At 40.6% G+C, this 16,794-nt stretch overlaps 1 protein-coding gene across 3 annotated transcripts in view; it reads right to left on the minus strand.

The window, feature by feature from the left end:
• LOC124872173 (serine/threonine-protein phosphatase 2B catalytic subunit gamma isoform-like) overlaps nt 1-16,794 on the minus strand; it is a 56,380-nt gene that overhangs the window by 21,494 nt on the left and 18,092 nt on the right. For all 3 annotated transcript variants that reach the window (XM_047371909.1, XM_047371908.1, XM_047371907.1), the window contains exons 2-3: nt 9,932-10,129; nt 7,467-7,591 (exon numbers count right to left, since the gene is read on the minus strand). In XM_047371909.1, the coding sequence (XP_047227865.1) occupies nt 7,467-7,591; nt 9,932-10,129 (323 nt within the window). The remainder of the gene's footprint in view (nt 1-7,466; nt 7,592-9,931; nt 10,130-16,794) is intronic.

Genomic DNA, 16,794 nt, shown 5'->3' on the forward strand with positions numbered 1-16,794 from the left:
AAAAAAAAATCATATTTCACACTTTATCCTTAGCAGGATACAGTTTGAGAAAAAAATAAAAACAAACCTCAGCACCTCCCTTATTTTTGACAATATTAACAGATTCTAAATAACATGTTGGAGCACATGTTATTTGAGGGAAATAAAGGGTGGTGAGGCAGTTTTAGTCAGTCAACCAACCAGTGACCGGCCAACTGGACCGATAATATATGGTCCCCTAGTTTCCTGATCAGTTAACACTGAATGACTAATCAGCTGCTGGCAACGACAGATCTTCAATGTGGAAGCTGAGCCTGAATAAGTTTGTCTTTAATATCAGAAAATCAATTTACTGATGAAACTAGAGGAAGTCATGTGTGCTGTTATTTCAACAGGTGAGACCTGTCAACTTACTGGAGCGTAACGGACCTCAACATGCAAAAGGAAGGACAAATGAATTACAGTAGAGTAAATTTCAACTTTTACGTTCCATGAAAAATGCTGGGTGTGGAGGTTCTAGCAGTCTGTTGGAAATCTTTACTAAAAGCAGGCCCCATTCATTAGAGATGACCTGAGAAATCCACCAGTCAGCAGAATCTAATGACTTTCACTGTTCGATGTAGAAGCTGTTACTGCGGGAGGAAGAACCGTAATCTGTATCAGAGAGGTGTTCCACAAGGAGGTGAGAGGAAGCAGAAAGGTGTAAAAGCTTCTGGATCAGTGTTTTCTGCCATTCATTCAGAGAGTGTGAGACTTTAAGCAGATAACAGGAAGACTTAATGTCATGGTCCATCATGGTTACTCTGTTTTATCTTTTTCAGCTTTCTTACACTGCCTGTTATGAACATGCTGGATTTGGAAGTTCTAGAACCAGGAAGGTTCTAGGTTCTATAGGGCAGTGGTTCTCCACCCTGGTCCTCGGGGCCCTCTGTCCTGTTTGTTTGAGGTGTTTCCCTGCTGCGCACACCTGACTGAGATGAATGGGAGATCAACAGGATTACTTGGCAGATCAACACTCAACAGCAGGAGATCACTGCATCTCTAGCATCTACTGCATGGGAAACACAGTCACTGCAGCTACATTTAGCAATGTTAATCACAACTGCAGCTCATTTTACATGAACCCTGCAGAGAGAGGTAATATGATGCACGTCTGGTTACAAGAGTGGAAATCTAGATTCAAATAGTCTGCTAATAAAAACGATCAGGTGATGTAATTCTTTCTCAGTCAAGTTTGATTTTTACAAAAACCTCCCAAACATCCACAGCCTGGAAGATGTTACACATACACACAAAGAAGCAGCTCTATGATCTGCTGCTGTTTGAAAGAATGTGTAAAAGTATTTTATTGTACAAAATTGACATTAAAAAGGTTTTCTATGAATTCAAAATTTTCATCCATCCAAGAAAACAGAAAAACCTAAATCAGCTGCTTTTTGACCAACCGATTTATGATGGCTGCAGAGTTTATAAAAAGGTTTTTTTTTTTTTTGTTACAGTCAGACTAGAAATAAGTTGAAGACGTTTATGCAGTTTGACCAGAGCAATCAGCACAGGAAGGCAGGAACAGGACTACCTGCAGCACTAATAACCTTCTGTAACCGTTTCCAGGATAATACACAGGACCATGAGGGACAGAATTATCATTAAACGGTGCAGGGATTTAGTTGACGTGATCATTGATCAGTACGAGCTAAGATCTGCAACCAGGCCGTGCTAAAACCTCCCATGGGTTAGAGATGAACGTCACGTCTCCCCAATGATTAGAAACAGTTCACGACTGATCAGCGCTGGAACAAAGTGAGGCAGTGGAAAGTCGGACTGGCAGCCTGCTCACAATGAGACGGCTGCAGGAGAAAATGCTAATATGCATGAGAGGAAACAGCTGCTGAGACACCGACACGTCCCACTGAACTGCCATATAGACTCCCTCTTCTTTCAGCTGCCACTCATTCCTCCATTGACTCTCTGCAACATCAAACCCCCCGTTTAATTTGAATTTTGTTCATAGTCAAATCCCAGAGGCCCTGAGGACAAGCGGTCTAACAGACACAAGATGGCTGTTAGATAGAAGACAATTTCTGCTTATCATCTGAACAAAGCTCTGTAGTTTTGAACTGCAACATTTTCTCTACCTATAACATTCAAAGGTTATCGGACCAATCAGCAATAAGAGCTGCATCTCCTTTTTACTCTTTTCATTTGCTTTGGTTATGCTTCAGTCTAGTGGCAATCAGGGCATCCATGTCACTTAGAGATGCAACATTTTCCATAACAGCATAGGTTTTGCTAAGATATACATTTGTGCTGTAGATTTATGAGGAGTTATCTTCCAGGGGTGGTATTCCACAGATGGTGAAGTCTCAAGCTCAGATGTGGGTTTATAAGATAAAGATTTGTACAGTGTCAGGAGAGTCAGGAGTCAGGAGAAATATTTTCAAGGACCTTGGAGACCTAACAGACTGGTACTCTAGCCAGTCATTCAAAGCACATTGTGGCGAGCCCAGTATAGCTGTAATTCACCACAGTGGTACTTGTGGTAAAACCTACATTTCTGTAAGGTGTGAAGTACTGATGTACAATCTGTCATTCATTGACCCCGGAAAAAAACAACTTACTGCCAAGGTTATTATCGTTAACGAAAACTAGAAGTAAAAAAACATTTTCGTTAACTGAAATAAAAATAAAAACGCGACTTTGCAAAAAAACAAAAACTAACTGAAACTGTAATGAGTGTTCAAAAAACTAAAATTAACTGAATTTATAGAGCTAATGTGCTTAGTTTTCGTTTGTGTGTCTCATGCTTAAGTATGAAGTCTCGGGTTGTTGTTTTTTTTTTTGCTGTGCCGCATTATGCCAGCAGATGGCAGGTACGTCAGTCAAGTCATCTGAGCGGTCTGTCCAAACCTAGCATCATGTCAGCAATACTTGGTGCCAGAGTCCAAAATTGGGATTACTTTATGACTTGATCTGGGATTATGGAGCTACAGTGTCAACAAGGATTCGTCCAAAGTAAGATGTTTTAGAATTGATCGGTGACCTTTAGTTTATATTTCCTCATGTAGTTATTAGTTGTTTTGCTAATTTTTTATAGTGATTTATGCACTCAGGCTGAGGGGTGATTTCCACAAGGAGTCAGAAACAGGGAAAGTGAATGAGGCAAGAACTGTATGAACCGAGAATGATGAGGAGGGAGAGAGAATCACCTGATTTAATGTGCATTTCTTCTGTTGTATGAGCCTGTAGCTCCAAGTAAAAATAGTTTTATTTTTATTAAATATGACAATTTTGGTATTTCAGCAAATGAGGTAAATAGTTATAATGCTTAAAGAAAAGTTAATATTTAAAGGATAATTGTAGTTTCTAAAAATATCCAACTACTAAAGGGTATCTGAAACAAAAATCCAAATTTATTTGTTAAACTGTAATTTTTCAGTATGTTATACGCTCGAATGTTTTTGGAGAGGATTGTGATTATATTATGTCTCTTTTAGAATAGTGAACGTCAGATAGAAGAGGAGAGAGGAAGAAAACAGAAAGACTCATAGAAAGAAGAGTAAAGCTAAGAGCAGGGAAAGAGCAGATGAGTGTTAGAAAAAGGAGGAGAGTAAAGAAGACACACATTACTACTGTTATTTGTTATATTACTCTTAGGAAATGCTAACAACAGTGTAGATAGACTTCCCTACTGTTACACTTGATTTTCATAGTTTATTTATGAATAAATATTTGAAAATACCGTAAATGAAACTGTAGCTGTACCAATGTTTTCATTATATCTTGATCTAGAAGAACTGTTGCCTTGCAGCAAGAAGGTCCTGGGTTCGATTCCCGGCCAGGGGTCTTTCTGCATGGAGTTTGCATGTTCTCCCCGTGCATGCGTGGGTTCTCACCAGGTACTCCGGCTTCCTCCCACAGTCCAAAGACATGCCTGTTAGGTTAATTGGTCAATCTAAATTGCCCTTAGGTGTATGAATGAGTGTGTGCTTGGTTGTTTGTGTGTTGCCCTGCGATGGACTGGCGACCTGTCCAGGGTGTGCCCCGCCTCTCGCCCGTAGACTGCTGGAGACAGGCACCAGCTCCCCCGCGACCCACTATGGAATAAGCGGTAGAAAATGACTGACTGACATTTATTTCGTTTAATCTCTGAGCTGGAATTGTCTCTGAATTTGATTTCAGAAAAAAGACTAAAACTATAACTGAAACTAAGCCTTTTCAAAAAATACAAACTAAACTAAAATAGCAAACAAATGATAAAAACTAAATGAAAAATTAAAACTAAAATAGAATTGAAAATGTGAAGTCAAAACTAAATAAAAATAAAAACTAATGAAAATTGCAAAACTATTAAAACCTTGCTTACTGCTGTAGCAAATTATTGTAGGTAAGCATGCAGGGAGACCGTCTGGAACAAGAAGTTCATGATTCAATTAATGTGATCTGACGTAATCAGTTCAATGAATTTGATGAACCAAACATAACTTAGGTTTTAACATGATATTTAATTCATGAGCAGAATATAGTGCAGTTGACTGACCAAGTGGTCTGGATAACATGTCAGTCTAAAGACAACTGATGTCTCCATTAAAGTTGTTCAGAGAAGCACCAACTGTTTCAGCAACACCAGAATGAGTTCAAGACTCCTGAAAGCTAGATGCTAAAAACACTTCCAGTCAGAAAACACACAGTCTGCTTCTCAGTTCAGAATACTTGAAGACAGTTCGTGTGTGGAGATAGTGAGCGAGACGTGGGCAGACCTGTGTTAAACCATGGGTGTCTGTATGTTGGTGGGGCATTGAATTTGGCAGTCAGGAGTATGAGGAGACCAACAGAGGGTCTTTTATTTTCTACACTACCTGAAGCTGCTGAGGTTCTGCAGCTCTAAATAAACACGTTACATCCTCAAGTCGGCAAAATGCATGTGTAACACTTCAAAAGATGGAAAACAATTCATGTCTGAGGCACACTGTGTAAGCCTTGACTGTAAAATGACCAAAGAAAGATGGTGAAATGAAATGACCACAGGAAAGCAAAGACGCACTGATCAGTTGATTACCGTATTTTCCGCACTATAAGGCGCACTTAAAAACCTTTAATTTTTTCAAAAAATGACAGTGCGCTTTGTAATCCGGAGCGCCTTATATATGGATCAATTGGTTAATTGGTTGATCCATACTGGTTGTACACGGCGCTCTGTCAAAATGTTTCAGTACGACTGGTAAACTACAAAGCCGCACCGCTTGCAGCATTACGGCTACCGTAGTCAGGGCGTCGCCGAAGTAATAGCGGTAAACACCTGTACTGTGCTTACTCCTAGTCCAACACCACTTGTGTGTGTATAACGTTTGAATGTACTGTTGCAGGAATTGCCTGAACTATATGTGATTAGAAGCTCAGTGTGTGGGGTGTATGTTTCGTGTGTGTGTATGGAAGATGTTGACATTACTCCTCCGGACAGAGGTGGCGCTGTGTGCTGCCGTAGCTGAGAATCAAGAGTGAAGGAGTGACGTCGGTATTATTGTGTGTGTGGGGTGGGTAGAGAAGGCGACCGGAGCAGAGGTGTATGAGTCTGTAAGCCCTGTGTTTTTACGTGCTGCAAAGTCATTAAAAAGAACCCCGAATCTCGTCAACAACTCAGTGTTTTGATGCTGTTTCTTCATGCTCAACTCAGCAACGTATGAGTGAGGGAGTTAACCCCGAGGAAACTAGTAACTTCGGCCCTGGAGAAAGCGTCTCCCCTGTGTCATCAGACTACGGTCAGGGGACAGAAACAGGAAAGGTAACAGTACTAACGTTTGATTTAGTGCATCAAACTGTTTCTTTTACGTGTTTACTGAATCAGGGAAAAGTTCCCTTTCACGTTTTAACTAACGTTTGATTTCAACTTCAACTTCATAGACTCCAATGCATTCCTAACGTGCGGTTGGCTCTATTCAATAGAATTCTATGTAGAGGAGACCTTACCATGAGAGTGAATGGAGTTATCAGAACGCTGGTTTGTAGTGTATTAATAAAGTTTGACTGACAGACTTATCTGACTTTTGTTGACATTCTCTTTAGCACAGCTCCATCTAGTGGATGCATAACGCAACCCCAGTCAAACGTTTGACTGCAGTAGCTTCTATTCTATGCGCCTTATAATCCGGTGCGCCCTATATATGAAAAAAGTTCTAAAATAGGCCATTCATTGAAGGTGCGCCTTATAATCCGGTGCGCCTTATAGTGCGGAAAATACGGTATTTCCTTTTAATGGTTTTTTAAAAGCCTTAACGAGTTGATGAAAATTTCAGTCAATTCAATTCTGTAAGATCTAGAATGAAACAACCTCCCTGCTGTGAGCAGTCTTTCATTAAAGCAGGAGTTGCCATAAACAAGGTTTTACTCTGTGAAAAGAAAGACAAAGTGGTTGTTTTTAGCATCTTATATTAGTCTGGTTGGTATTAGTAACTGTAAACCAGAAAACTGTCTGTTCCCTTTCCTCAGATTTCCAAATGGTTGCCAATATTTCCAATCCATCACGTTCAATAACAGGCAGAGGATTAAAGCCCAATCTCAGAAAACAGAACAAGGTAACTGTAATATGTTAGGCCTTACTGTTATCTACCTGGCACTGACACTGGGTCAGTTTGCTCATTCTCCTATTTAACAAACTGTTGTCGAGCCAGGGAAAAACTGACATCCTGTCTCGGCTGGCATCTTTTTGTAGCAAAAAGTCAGAAATTAAACACCCAGACCCACAAAAGGCATGAAATAGCCGAGAAGCTAAATCTAATTCTCACCCTCCGCTGTAGCCTGAAGGAAAGACTGACACACCTTGGTAGAAAACATAGTTCAATTAAATTCAGTTTATTTATATAGCGCCAATTCACAACATATGTTGTCTCAAGGAACTTCACAACAGTCAGGTACATACATTCAAATCAATCCTAACTATCAAACAGTGCAGTCAGATTCAGTTATTTATTCAAATTAGATAAAATGTTTTTCTATCTAAGGAAACCCAGCAGATTACATCCAGTCAGTGACTTGCAGCATTCACTCCTCCTGGATGAGCATGTAGAGACAGTGGACAGTCACTGGCGTTGACTTTGCAGCAATCCCTCATACTGAGCATGCATGTAGTGACAGTGGAGAGGAAAAACTCCCTTTCAACAGGAAGAAACCTCCAGCAGAACCAGGCTCAGTATGAGTTGCCCTTTAAAAAGCTGCTTACTGCTTTAGGGCTTTCTTAAAAACTTCCCTTTTTAAAAACACCTCATTGGTACAAAAAACGGCCAACTATGAGTTGACTCCTCGCAGTAACAACTTCCACACTATAGAGTGTTTTCTCCAGATAGAACTTTCATACGTTTCATTATCGACTGGAAAAAGATTGGCTTTTTTAATCCTTGGACTGTCCAATTTGGGCTGGTCAATTTGGGTCACCAACGATGCATCTCTAGCAGAAAGCAAGAAGTTGATCCCTGGAAAACGAGAGTGTTTCCTACCTCGATACTGAAGTAGCCTCGGTCCACATAGTCTCCGAGGAACAGGTAGCGGGTGTTGCTGGGTGAGCCGCCCACCTCAAAAAGCTTCATCAGGTCAAAGAACTGGCCGTGGACGTCCCCACACACTGGACACAAACAAAGCTGGGTTCAGGTTCTCCAAACATTTAGAAACATCAGTTCTCAAGACAGAAAATTTAGCTGAATGTAATCTAGGAGAACTATTTCTGTGCATTAAGAATAAATCTAGGTGGGGTCCTGTGAAAATCAGATCAGTATTCCCTTGTCAAATGTAGAACAGGAGACATGAACATTGCATTAAATAGGAATATTTCATGTTTTTGTTACACTTAGGGCAAAACCTCATGGTTTCTGAGTGTCCTGAGTTGGACTGTGTGTGATAGAAACAAAGTGGAGTGTGTCTGAGTAGAGTCAAAGCTGCAGCCATGCAAGGCGGGATCATTTGCATATCAGAGATCAGTGTGCATCGGCTGAAGGAAAGGTGTAGAGTTACATGGAAGGCTTTATTATTGCCATCAAAAAACAACTGCTTAGATGCTTCTTTTAATAAACGGCTCCAGACATAGCTTCAGTTACAGTACAGAGATGAAGTTTAACATGCACTGTAATAGAAGGCTCAGTGAATACATTTACTGCAAGAAACAGTAAATGTATTAGTTAGGCAGATGGAAGGAAATGGTTCGTATGGATGTAATTTGGTGCCTAAATGACTCAAACTGCATGATGCTTGTGTTTCTAGATTGAGCTCCAACAGGTTGGGTGGCATGGTCACTTTTGACATAATTGCCTCATTTATTAAAAGGTAAAAACACTACTCAAACCAACCCGGCCCTATCCCTCTAGCTGTCCAAATGGATAATGCTTGGAGATTTAACCTTCCTGGGAAAGAAACAGAACTGCTTTACATCTTAGCTGGATGGAGTTGAGCAGCTTCTGCTACCTATGGACAGGTATTCCAGCCCAGGACGACTGGACAATCATACTATGAGGCCAACATGACCAGCCTACAATTTAGTTTTGCCTCACTAAGAACAAATTGTTTGTATGGAAATAAAAATGATGAAGATTTGCAGCTTTTATGTTGAACACAGCTGTTCAATTGGTCCAAAGATGTTTGTTGTACTGTTATGATGGTAGAGCGAAGCTTCCAACCTTTAGCTGACTCTACTGCTTAAACTCTTGTTAATTTGGTTGGATTCACCAAAACAATATTTCTTCATCAACAGATAAGTTTTTTTGTATGGCTGAAACAATTAATCTGATTAATTGTAATTAATCGATTATTGAAATAATCGTAAACTAATTTAGCAATCGAATAACCGTTAACTGGAGTAAAAGAGTCTAAAACGTGCCATATGCTAAAAGAACAACCCCCTTAGAGCAATTATTAGGCCAAATTTGTATGACAAATGTATCCATTTTGCATTTAAGATGGAAAATCTTTGTAAACATGCTTTGTCCAGAACACTTCAAGTGGCTTATGCCCCTTTTCCACAGGCTCGATTTGGCGCGACTCGGCTCGCAAGGCGAGCATTTCCATTGCTGTTATTTCAGTACCGGTACCTACTTTTTTGGTACCTCCTTCCTAGCAGGGCTAAGCGAAGCTGAGTCGGTACTGTACGTGACGTGAACAAACGGCTGTTCACTGATTGGCCGTGAGTGCGGACAACCGTAAGAGTCGACCAGCGTAAAAAAAAACAAAAAACAAGCGGCATTTTCAAACGTGCATTCAAGCGAGTGAGAGAAACATATGATGAGTCCGGACAGTTATCCGGAAAAGTCACCCCTTGGAGCAACGACGAGGTGCAAGCTTTTCTAAAATGGGACCTAATTCAAATCTTTCCAAGTCTCTTAAAAGGGAAAGTGAAATCTTTAATAATAATAACAATGATAATAATAATAATAATAACAAAACGGATGTCAAATCCTACTCTTTAAATCTGATTGTCAATGCAGTCAGCAGATTTAATCTCCAGGCAATAGACGTGTTACTTCTTGCTTCTGTAACGCGTTTTGGTCTTTTCTTCTTTACATTGGCGGTTGGGTGTTTCATTTGCGGTTATGGAGCACGACACATGATGCTTTAAAGTCGCGCCTCCAGGAGGTGTTCCCTTCAGCGGAGCAAAAGCGGGTCTATGGAAATGCAACACACAACGTGCAGAGCCGTGCGGAACTGTTCCAGGCTAGTCAAATCGAGCCAGTGGAAAAAGGGCTTTAGTTGTAGCTTCACCTGGTTCAAGTTGTGTAAAAAAATATTCTATAAAGCAACTTTTCCTAAACGATTATTAATCTAAAAAATTTAAATCGACAGATTAACGGATTAGATAAATAATCAATAGTAGCAGCCCTACCTTTGATATAAAAGAAACAACAAGAAGATCAACAATGAAGGACAGTGGAGCAGCTAATAATTACAGGACATGACAATAAAAAGTGGGATGGTTCACCTGTGATGGGAGCTTCAACTTCCAGCATGCATTTCTCCTTGCGCAGGATGCCGGCTCCCTCGTTGATGATCCGCAGGGCCGCCTCCTCCTCCAGCCGACCCTCCTTCACCAGATGGGCCTTCAGCAGCTCCAGGCTGGGCTTCCCGTCCGCATACAGGTCTTTGACTGACAGGCGTGTACCGGGAGGATATGGCACCGCTGCAAACATGGGGAGAGACAGGGTGAGGGTCTGACGTCAACGAGGAAAACACACTGATAAATACAAGGTTCACCGTGAGGACAGGACATGAGAGATGGACCTGGTTCTGCTCAGATGCTACCTTACAGAGGCAGGAAGAGTTTCTATCCAAACTGGCAGCCCAAGATGAGACGGAAAAATAGATTTCCTATTTTGGTTGGATTTCAATAAAATGTCTCAAATCCTACTACATGTTAGCATTCAAATGTCCACCTTATACTTTAGCTTCAATTAAGAAGCCACTTCAATAGATTTCTTACATTAAATGTGTGTCTAAAGGCAGATTAATCCTCTGAATGTTTTGCAAAGGTAAAGTCTGATAAGTGTGAGGTGTTCTAGAGGACAAAGCTATCAGAAATCATTTAAAAACGAAGCTGCATGCAGGAAATATTCTCTACAAGGACGCAAAGATACAGAACCTGAACACTGTGTCTTCTCTGAAGACACAAGGACACTTTCAGCACAGCAGCTGCAAAGCTACAACTCCTCGCCCTCACAATAAAAATACACTACAATACAAATGTTAAATAGAAGGAAATATCAAACCCATGAAGTTCCATCCAAACTGCGTAAAATGGCTTCATTGCACTATTGAGTATAATTTTTCACATCTAATGTTAGCTTTCCCAATCTAACCCAAACTCATCCCCTAAATACCAAGATTACCACCATCTAATCAAGAAACAATGTTGGAATCAGGTAAAAACAGTGCTACCACAGCACAAGAAACAACCTCACAAAAGTTAAAGAGCTGCTCAAAGATGCCAAATCATGAAACAATAAAAACTAAGAACCGCTCTGTATCCAGGAGTGGTCAGTGTTCCCAGAAATATAGTTTTAAAGACAGTTAGTTGGTTAAAAATGGATACAAGTGTCTGCAGTTGGTCCAGATAAGTTCTGACGCTAGTTGTGCTGCAGAGCAGTGGTTTTAAACTCGAGTAGCATTTCAAACCTGACCCGGACTCTGGGAACTTAAACTGCTCTGTACAGCTCCTGTATCTACATCAGCAGAGTATAAAACAAGCTGAACAATAACAGTAAGGTTGCCTGTTTAAATATTAGCAACTAGCTAACAGCACTAATGCGTCCCACTGTGAGGATGATCTGACGTATGGTTGGAACAAAACATCCAATAGAAGACAGGTCCATTGAGAGGGAAATGACCAAAACCACACAGGAATGAAACAGAGAGGGGATAAAATGACCAGGGCACCCCCCATTTCATGCCTCCGTTCAGGTTGAAGGCTGTCTGATATGAAAGGGGAGTTGGTTCCACCGTTTAAGACCTACATCTGAAAAGGTCCGATCACCTCAGTGGACCAGCCAGGACCTTGAAGCAACTAGAAGCAAATGATCATTAGCTCCAAGAGATTTGGAAGGAACATAAGGCTGCAGGAGGTCAGACCGGTATATATGAGGCTGCTCTTTTAGGGCCTTATAGCTAATCAATAAAACTTTAAAATCAATCATAAAAAGGAACAGGGAGCCAGTGAAGGGAAGAAAGTACTGGAGAGATATGTTCCTGGTTTCTTGTTCGGGTTAAAAGACAACCTGCAGCGTTCTGAACCAGCTGCAGTCATGAGAGGCCGGCCTGGCTAACACCAGCATGAAGACAGTTAGTGATCCAGCTGGGAGCTGCTCTACTGTCCTGCTACAAAGGAAATTATTCTTTTTATTTTTATTAACTGGCTGATGCACGTACTAGGACCATAAAAATATTGTGATGTTATTGATTACAGATAAAGACACTATGCCTTCAAAAATAGCTTCTGCAGAAACAGGTATGAAATATGGAGCATTTTCTCAGTTTTTGTATTAAGATTGAAATGTTAGTATTGTGACAACCCCAGCTGGTGTTAGCACACAGTTCAAGGTCCGTTTACTAAGCTGCTATAGAAAGTGCCGGAAAGACCAGAATTTTCTCCAGATTTACAACAAAGCATTGCCCCTCCATCACCTGTTGCCCAGCAATGCTGGTCAGTTAACAGCCAATGAAAACAAAACATTTAAGATCAGAACATTACATACAACCAATAAAAACATTTTTATGAAGAAATGTGGGTTTAAAGAGAAGTATGTTTAATACCTGCTAAAAGGTTATTTTCAAAAGGTCATTTTAAATCTGACAAATGAGCCTCATCAGAGCACAGATTCGAATTTTTTTAACATAAACTGCAGTAAAAGCTGCACTAAAAAGAGTGGAAAGCAGAGCAGAAGCAGCCAAGAGGCCCGGGGTACCTCTGGAGGAGCTGCTGAGAACCACAGCCCAGGTGGGAGAATCTGTTGAGGGTAGGGGTGGGTGATATAGACTTTTAACTTTTATCAAGATATGTTGTGGTAATATAGTGATAACATTTGTTGTGAATTGGTGCTATATAAATAAACTGAAATAAAATTGAATGCAATCAGCCACAAGGGTGGTGCAAGAGGTAAACATGTAGAAGAAGGGCTCTAGTCAGATGAAACAAAAATTGAACAAAACCTTTTGGCCAACATGCAATCGCTATGACGGGAAAAAACTAACACTGCACATTTAACTGAACACACACGGCACAGATTAAATGAAAATCATTTCACAGAGATCTATGCAGTACTCTGATCATTAACTTTTACAGAAGTGCAAACTGCTTAGGTTCCTCTTTCAAGAGAGTTATCCATTGGACCCAATATTAGGGATTGTTCGTATCTGGAACTCTACGAGTCTACGCCTAATTTCCCTCTAAGACATTACTTCTTGTCAGTTCGTTGCAGAGACATTGAGTCAGCATCCTTCAGTCTGACCAGACTTTAATAATTTCATTCTGATCACACCCAGTGACTTGGATGAAAAGCATGTAGACTTCACTTTGGCTCACTGGGTGCAGTCATTTAAGTGCAGGCTGTTGGAAGAGATCACTGAAAAAGCTCTTTTCAGAGATTTTTCTCTCCATTTAGCCCACCATAAGATTAGGTTGAACAAAGTTCTGCAAACTTCAAGTTCCTTTGATCCTGGCAAGTTCTAATCACATAGAGACTGCTACTTCACTTAGTCGGCGTGTCGAAAGTCCGATCAGCAGTGTTGAAATGCAAAGATGTGTCCTCATTCAGACCTTTCCAGAAATCTAAAGACTTATGAATCACTTTTCTTAGTGTTGTAATCAAGTCAATGAGCTACAACGGCGTGCTGAGGCTTGACCAGACTCTGGCAGCACAGCCCAGCCCCTGCAGAAAATACCAAGCAGCTGGATTCCTGGAAAATACCACAGATCCACAGAGAAATCTGGTGGTTGAGAAAGAGGAGGTAGTGGCAAAGCTAGGAGATTCCTTTTCATTTCTACTCAACCACAGACTGCACACATATGCTCATAAATACCAACACATCTACTAATGTGCACATAACATCAAGGACAATGTCATGTGAAGCCTTTTCTCATCTCATTCCTATCTCTTTTAGTGGTGCAGTCCAATTTGAGCATGCTGTTTACCTTAACCCTGACACTAAATGTACCACACCTTAACGTAGTAACTGGCTCAAAGAAATGTCTGAATGCTCCTTTGAGAAAATATGCTCCTTCAGCATACAACTGAGGATTTTGTCAAACTTCGGTGAGTGTGCACTGAAATCCCCCAACGTAAGACTCAAGCTTCAACAAGAAAATCCAGCTTGCTGCTTGTTGGCGACAGCAGCCCAAACCAGTACCCTTCCTCCCCTCTTCAGAGGTCCATGTTCCCTACTGGTCCACCACATGTCCACCCATTCTGATAGTTAAGAAAAAGATAAACACAGATTTGTTAGATTGAAAAAATAATATGCACTGCCTCATGTGCAGTTAAAACAAGTTTGTATTGTTTCATGGGTACTGTTCAATGTTTTTGAATAAAAGATTGGAACTTTGACAGCGTACTGTGATCTTACAACACCTGACAGGTGTCAGTTATAAAAAAATAAAAAAATAATAAAAAATCTGCATCGGCCAAAATCGAAATGGGTAGGTCAGGTTTTTTAAAGATCAGTAATCGGCTAGAAAACTGCAATCGGTGCACCCTAATAGCCAATGCCTGGATAGAGAGATTATCCATCAATATAACCTTTTGAAAACTGTTATTGTATAGACATTTTTAAATACGACTGTGGCAATATTTGACATTGAAACATGTTTCAAGTTGTTTTGATTTTTTTGACAGCCTAGTGTCCCAGCTGTACCTGAAAGCAGCATAAGGACGTTGGTAAAATCCCCTCTTATCAACAGGATTCCTCAGACTTATAGTTTATACCATGTAGGGAGTAGAGGGTGACACGGGAGTGGATTTTCTCTCCTGTCCCATCCCGCTCCCACAGAAAAATGTCTTGTCCCATCCCAATCCCAGGCCAGCATAACAAAAAAAATCCTGTCCCGTCCCACTCCTGGTAAATTGACACCCACTCCCATCCCGCTCCCATTCAGAACGACTCCCACTCCTGTGCCACTCCCATTTTTGTTTTCTTCATTTAGTCTTTTGGCAATTTCTTTCTTTGAAGGACCAGTTAGGTCCCTGTTTTTAGCTGTAGTAAAGGCCAGTTAAAGTAAAAAGAATAATAATGAAGAAATAATAAAATATCAAACAAGGAAACAGACCATGCATATCTTAGTTGAATAAACAAAATGTACCTAGTTGTATTTTACTTATTTATTAAGTGATCGTTTCCTTTGAACAATGACATCACTTTTATGTTTCAAGTTGCTGGAACGAAAGAAAAATGCACCTAGTAAGAGAACTGTACTTGTTGAACAAAAGGACAAAAAGGCATTACCTTCATAATTTAGAAACTGTACCTCAATGGTTCACAGCCCTGGTCCTCAGGGACCCCTTCCCTTCAAGTTTTAGATGTGTGTCTGCTCCAGGACACCTGATTCAAATTCTGACATGATCTCCTATACAGGCATCAAGAATGGAGGGTCAAACTGGACAAAATTAATACAATAAAATCATCATTAAATAAATAAATGTTGTGAATGTCCCATAAGTGAAGTAAATGTAACATGAAAGAAATGCAACATAAAATGTGCCATTAAATTAAAGGTACCATTTATTTATTTAATACATCATTAAAAACAATAAATGTACCATTATATCATGAAATGGACTATTATGCAATTAAATGTGCCACTGAATAATTAAGTATAATTTTAAAGACGACATGACGTAATTAGTGGTACACTTAATATTTAATGATGTATTAAATAAATTGTACATTTAATGGTACATTCAATTTTTTTTCTATTTCACAACATATTTATTTAATATCTTCCCTTGATGAAGCCTTTCTATACGGAGCCCGCGAGGGGACAAGGGGGCATTTTTTTCTTTTTTGTGTCCCCACGCAATAGTCTTTGCGTTATTTTGCAATACAGGTCCTTCTCAAAATATTAGCATATTGTGATAAAGTTCATTATTTTCCATAATGTCATGATTAAAATTTAACATTCATATATTTTAGATTCATTGCACACTAACTGAAATATTTCAGATCTTTTATTGTCTTAATACGGATGATTGTGGCATACAGCTCATGAAAACCCAAAATTCCTATCTCACAAAATTAGCATATTTCATCCGACCAATAAAAGAAAAGTGTTTTTAAAACAAAAAACGTCAACCTTCAAATAATCATGTACAGTTATGCACTCAATACTTGGTCGGGAATCCTTTGGCAGAAATGACTGCTTCAATGCGGCGTGGCATGGAGGAGATCAGCCTGTGGCACTGCTGAGGTCTTATGGAGGCTCAGGATGCTTCGATAGCGGCCTTTAGCTCATCCAGAGTGTTGGGTCTTGAGTCTCTCAACGTTCTCTTCACCATATCCCACAGATTCTCTATGGGGTTCAGGTCAGGAGAGTTGGCAGGCCAATTGAGCACAGTGATACCATGGTCAGTAAACCATTTACCAGTGGTTTTGGCACTGTGAGCAGGTGCCAGGTCGTGCTGAAAAATGGAATCTTCATCTCCATAAAGCTTTTCAGCAGATGGAAGCATGAAGTGCTCCAAAATCTCCTGATAGCTAGCTGCATTGACCCTGCCCTTGATAAAACACAGTGGACCAACACCAGCAGCTGACACGGTACCCCAGACCATCACTGACTGTGGGTACTTGACACTGGACTTCTGGCATTTTGGCATTTCTTCTCCCCAGTCTTCCTCCAGACTCTGGGACCTTGATTTCCGATTGACATGCAGAATTTGCTTTCATCCGAAAAAAGTACTTTGGACCACTGAGCAACAGTCCAGTGCTGCTTCTCTGTAGCCCAGGTCAGGCGCTTCTGCCACTGTTTCTGGTTCAAAAGTGGCTTGACCTGGGGAATGCGGCACCTGTAGCCCATTTCCTGCACACGCCTGTGCACGGTGGCTCTGGATATTTCTACTCGACTCAGTCCACTGCTTCCGCAGGTCCCCCAAGGTCTGGAATCGGCCCTTCTCCACAATCTTCCTCAGGGTCTGGTCACCTCTTCTCGTTGTGCAGCGTTTTCTGCCACACTTTTTCCTTCCCACAGACTTCCCACTGAGGTGCCTTGATACAGCACTCTGGGAACAGCCTATTCGTTCAGAAATTTCTTTCTGTGTCTTACCCTCTTGCTTGACGGTGTCAATAGTGGCCTTCTGGACAGCA

This window comes from Girardinichthys multiradiatus, chromosome 8, assembly GCF_021462225.1.
Source record: "Girardinichthys multiradiatus isolate DD_20200921_A chromosome 8, DD_fGirMul_XY1, whole genome shotgun sequence".
NCBI classification, from domain to species: Eukaryota; Metazoa; Chordata; class Actinopteri; order Cyprinodontiformes; family Goodeidae; genus Girardinichthys; species Girardinichthys multiradiatus.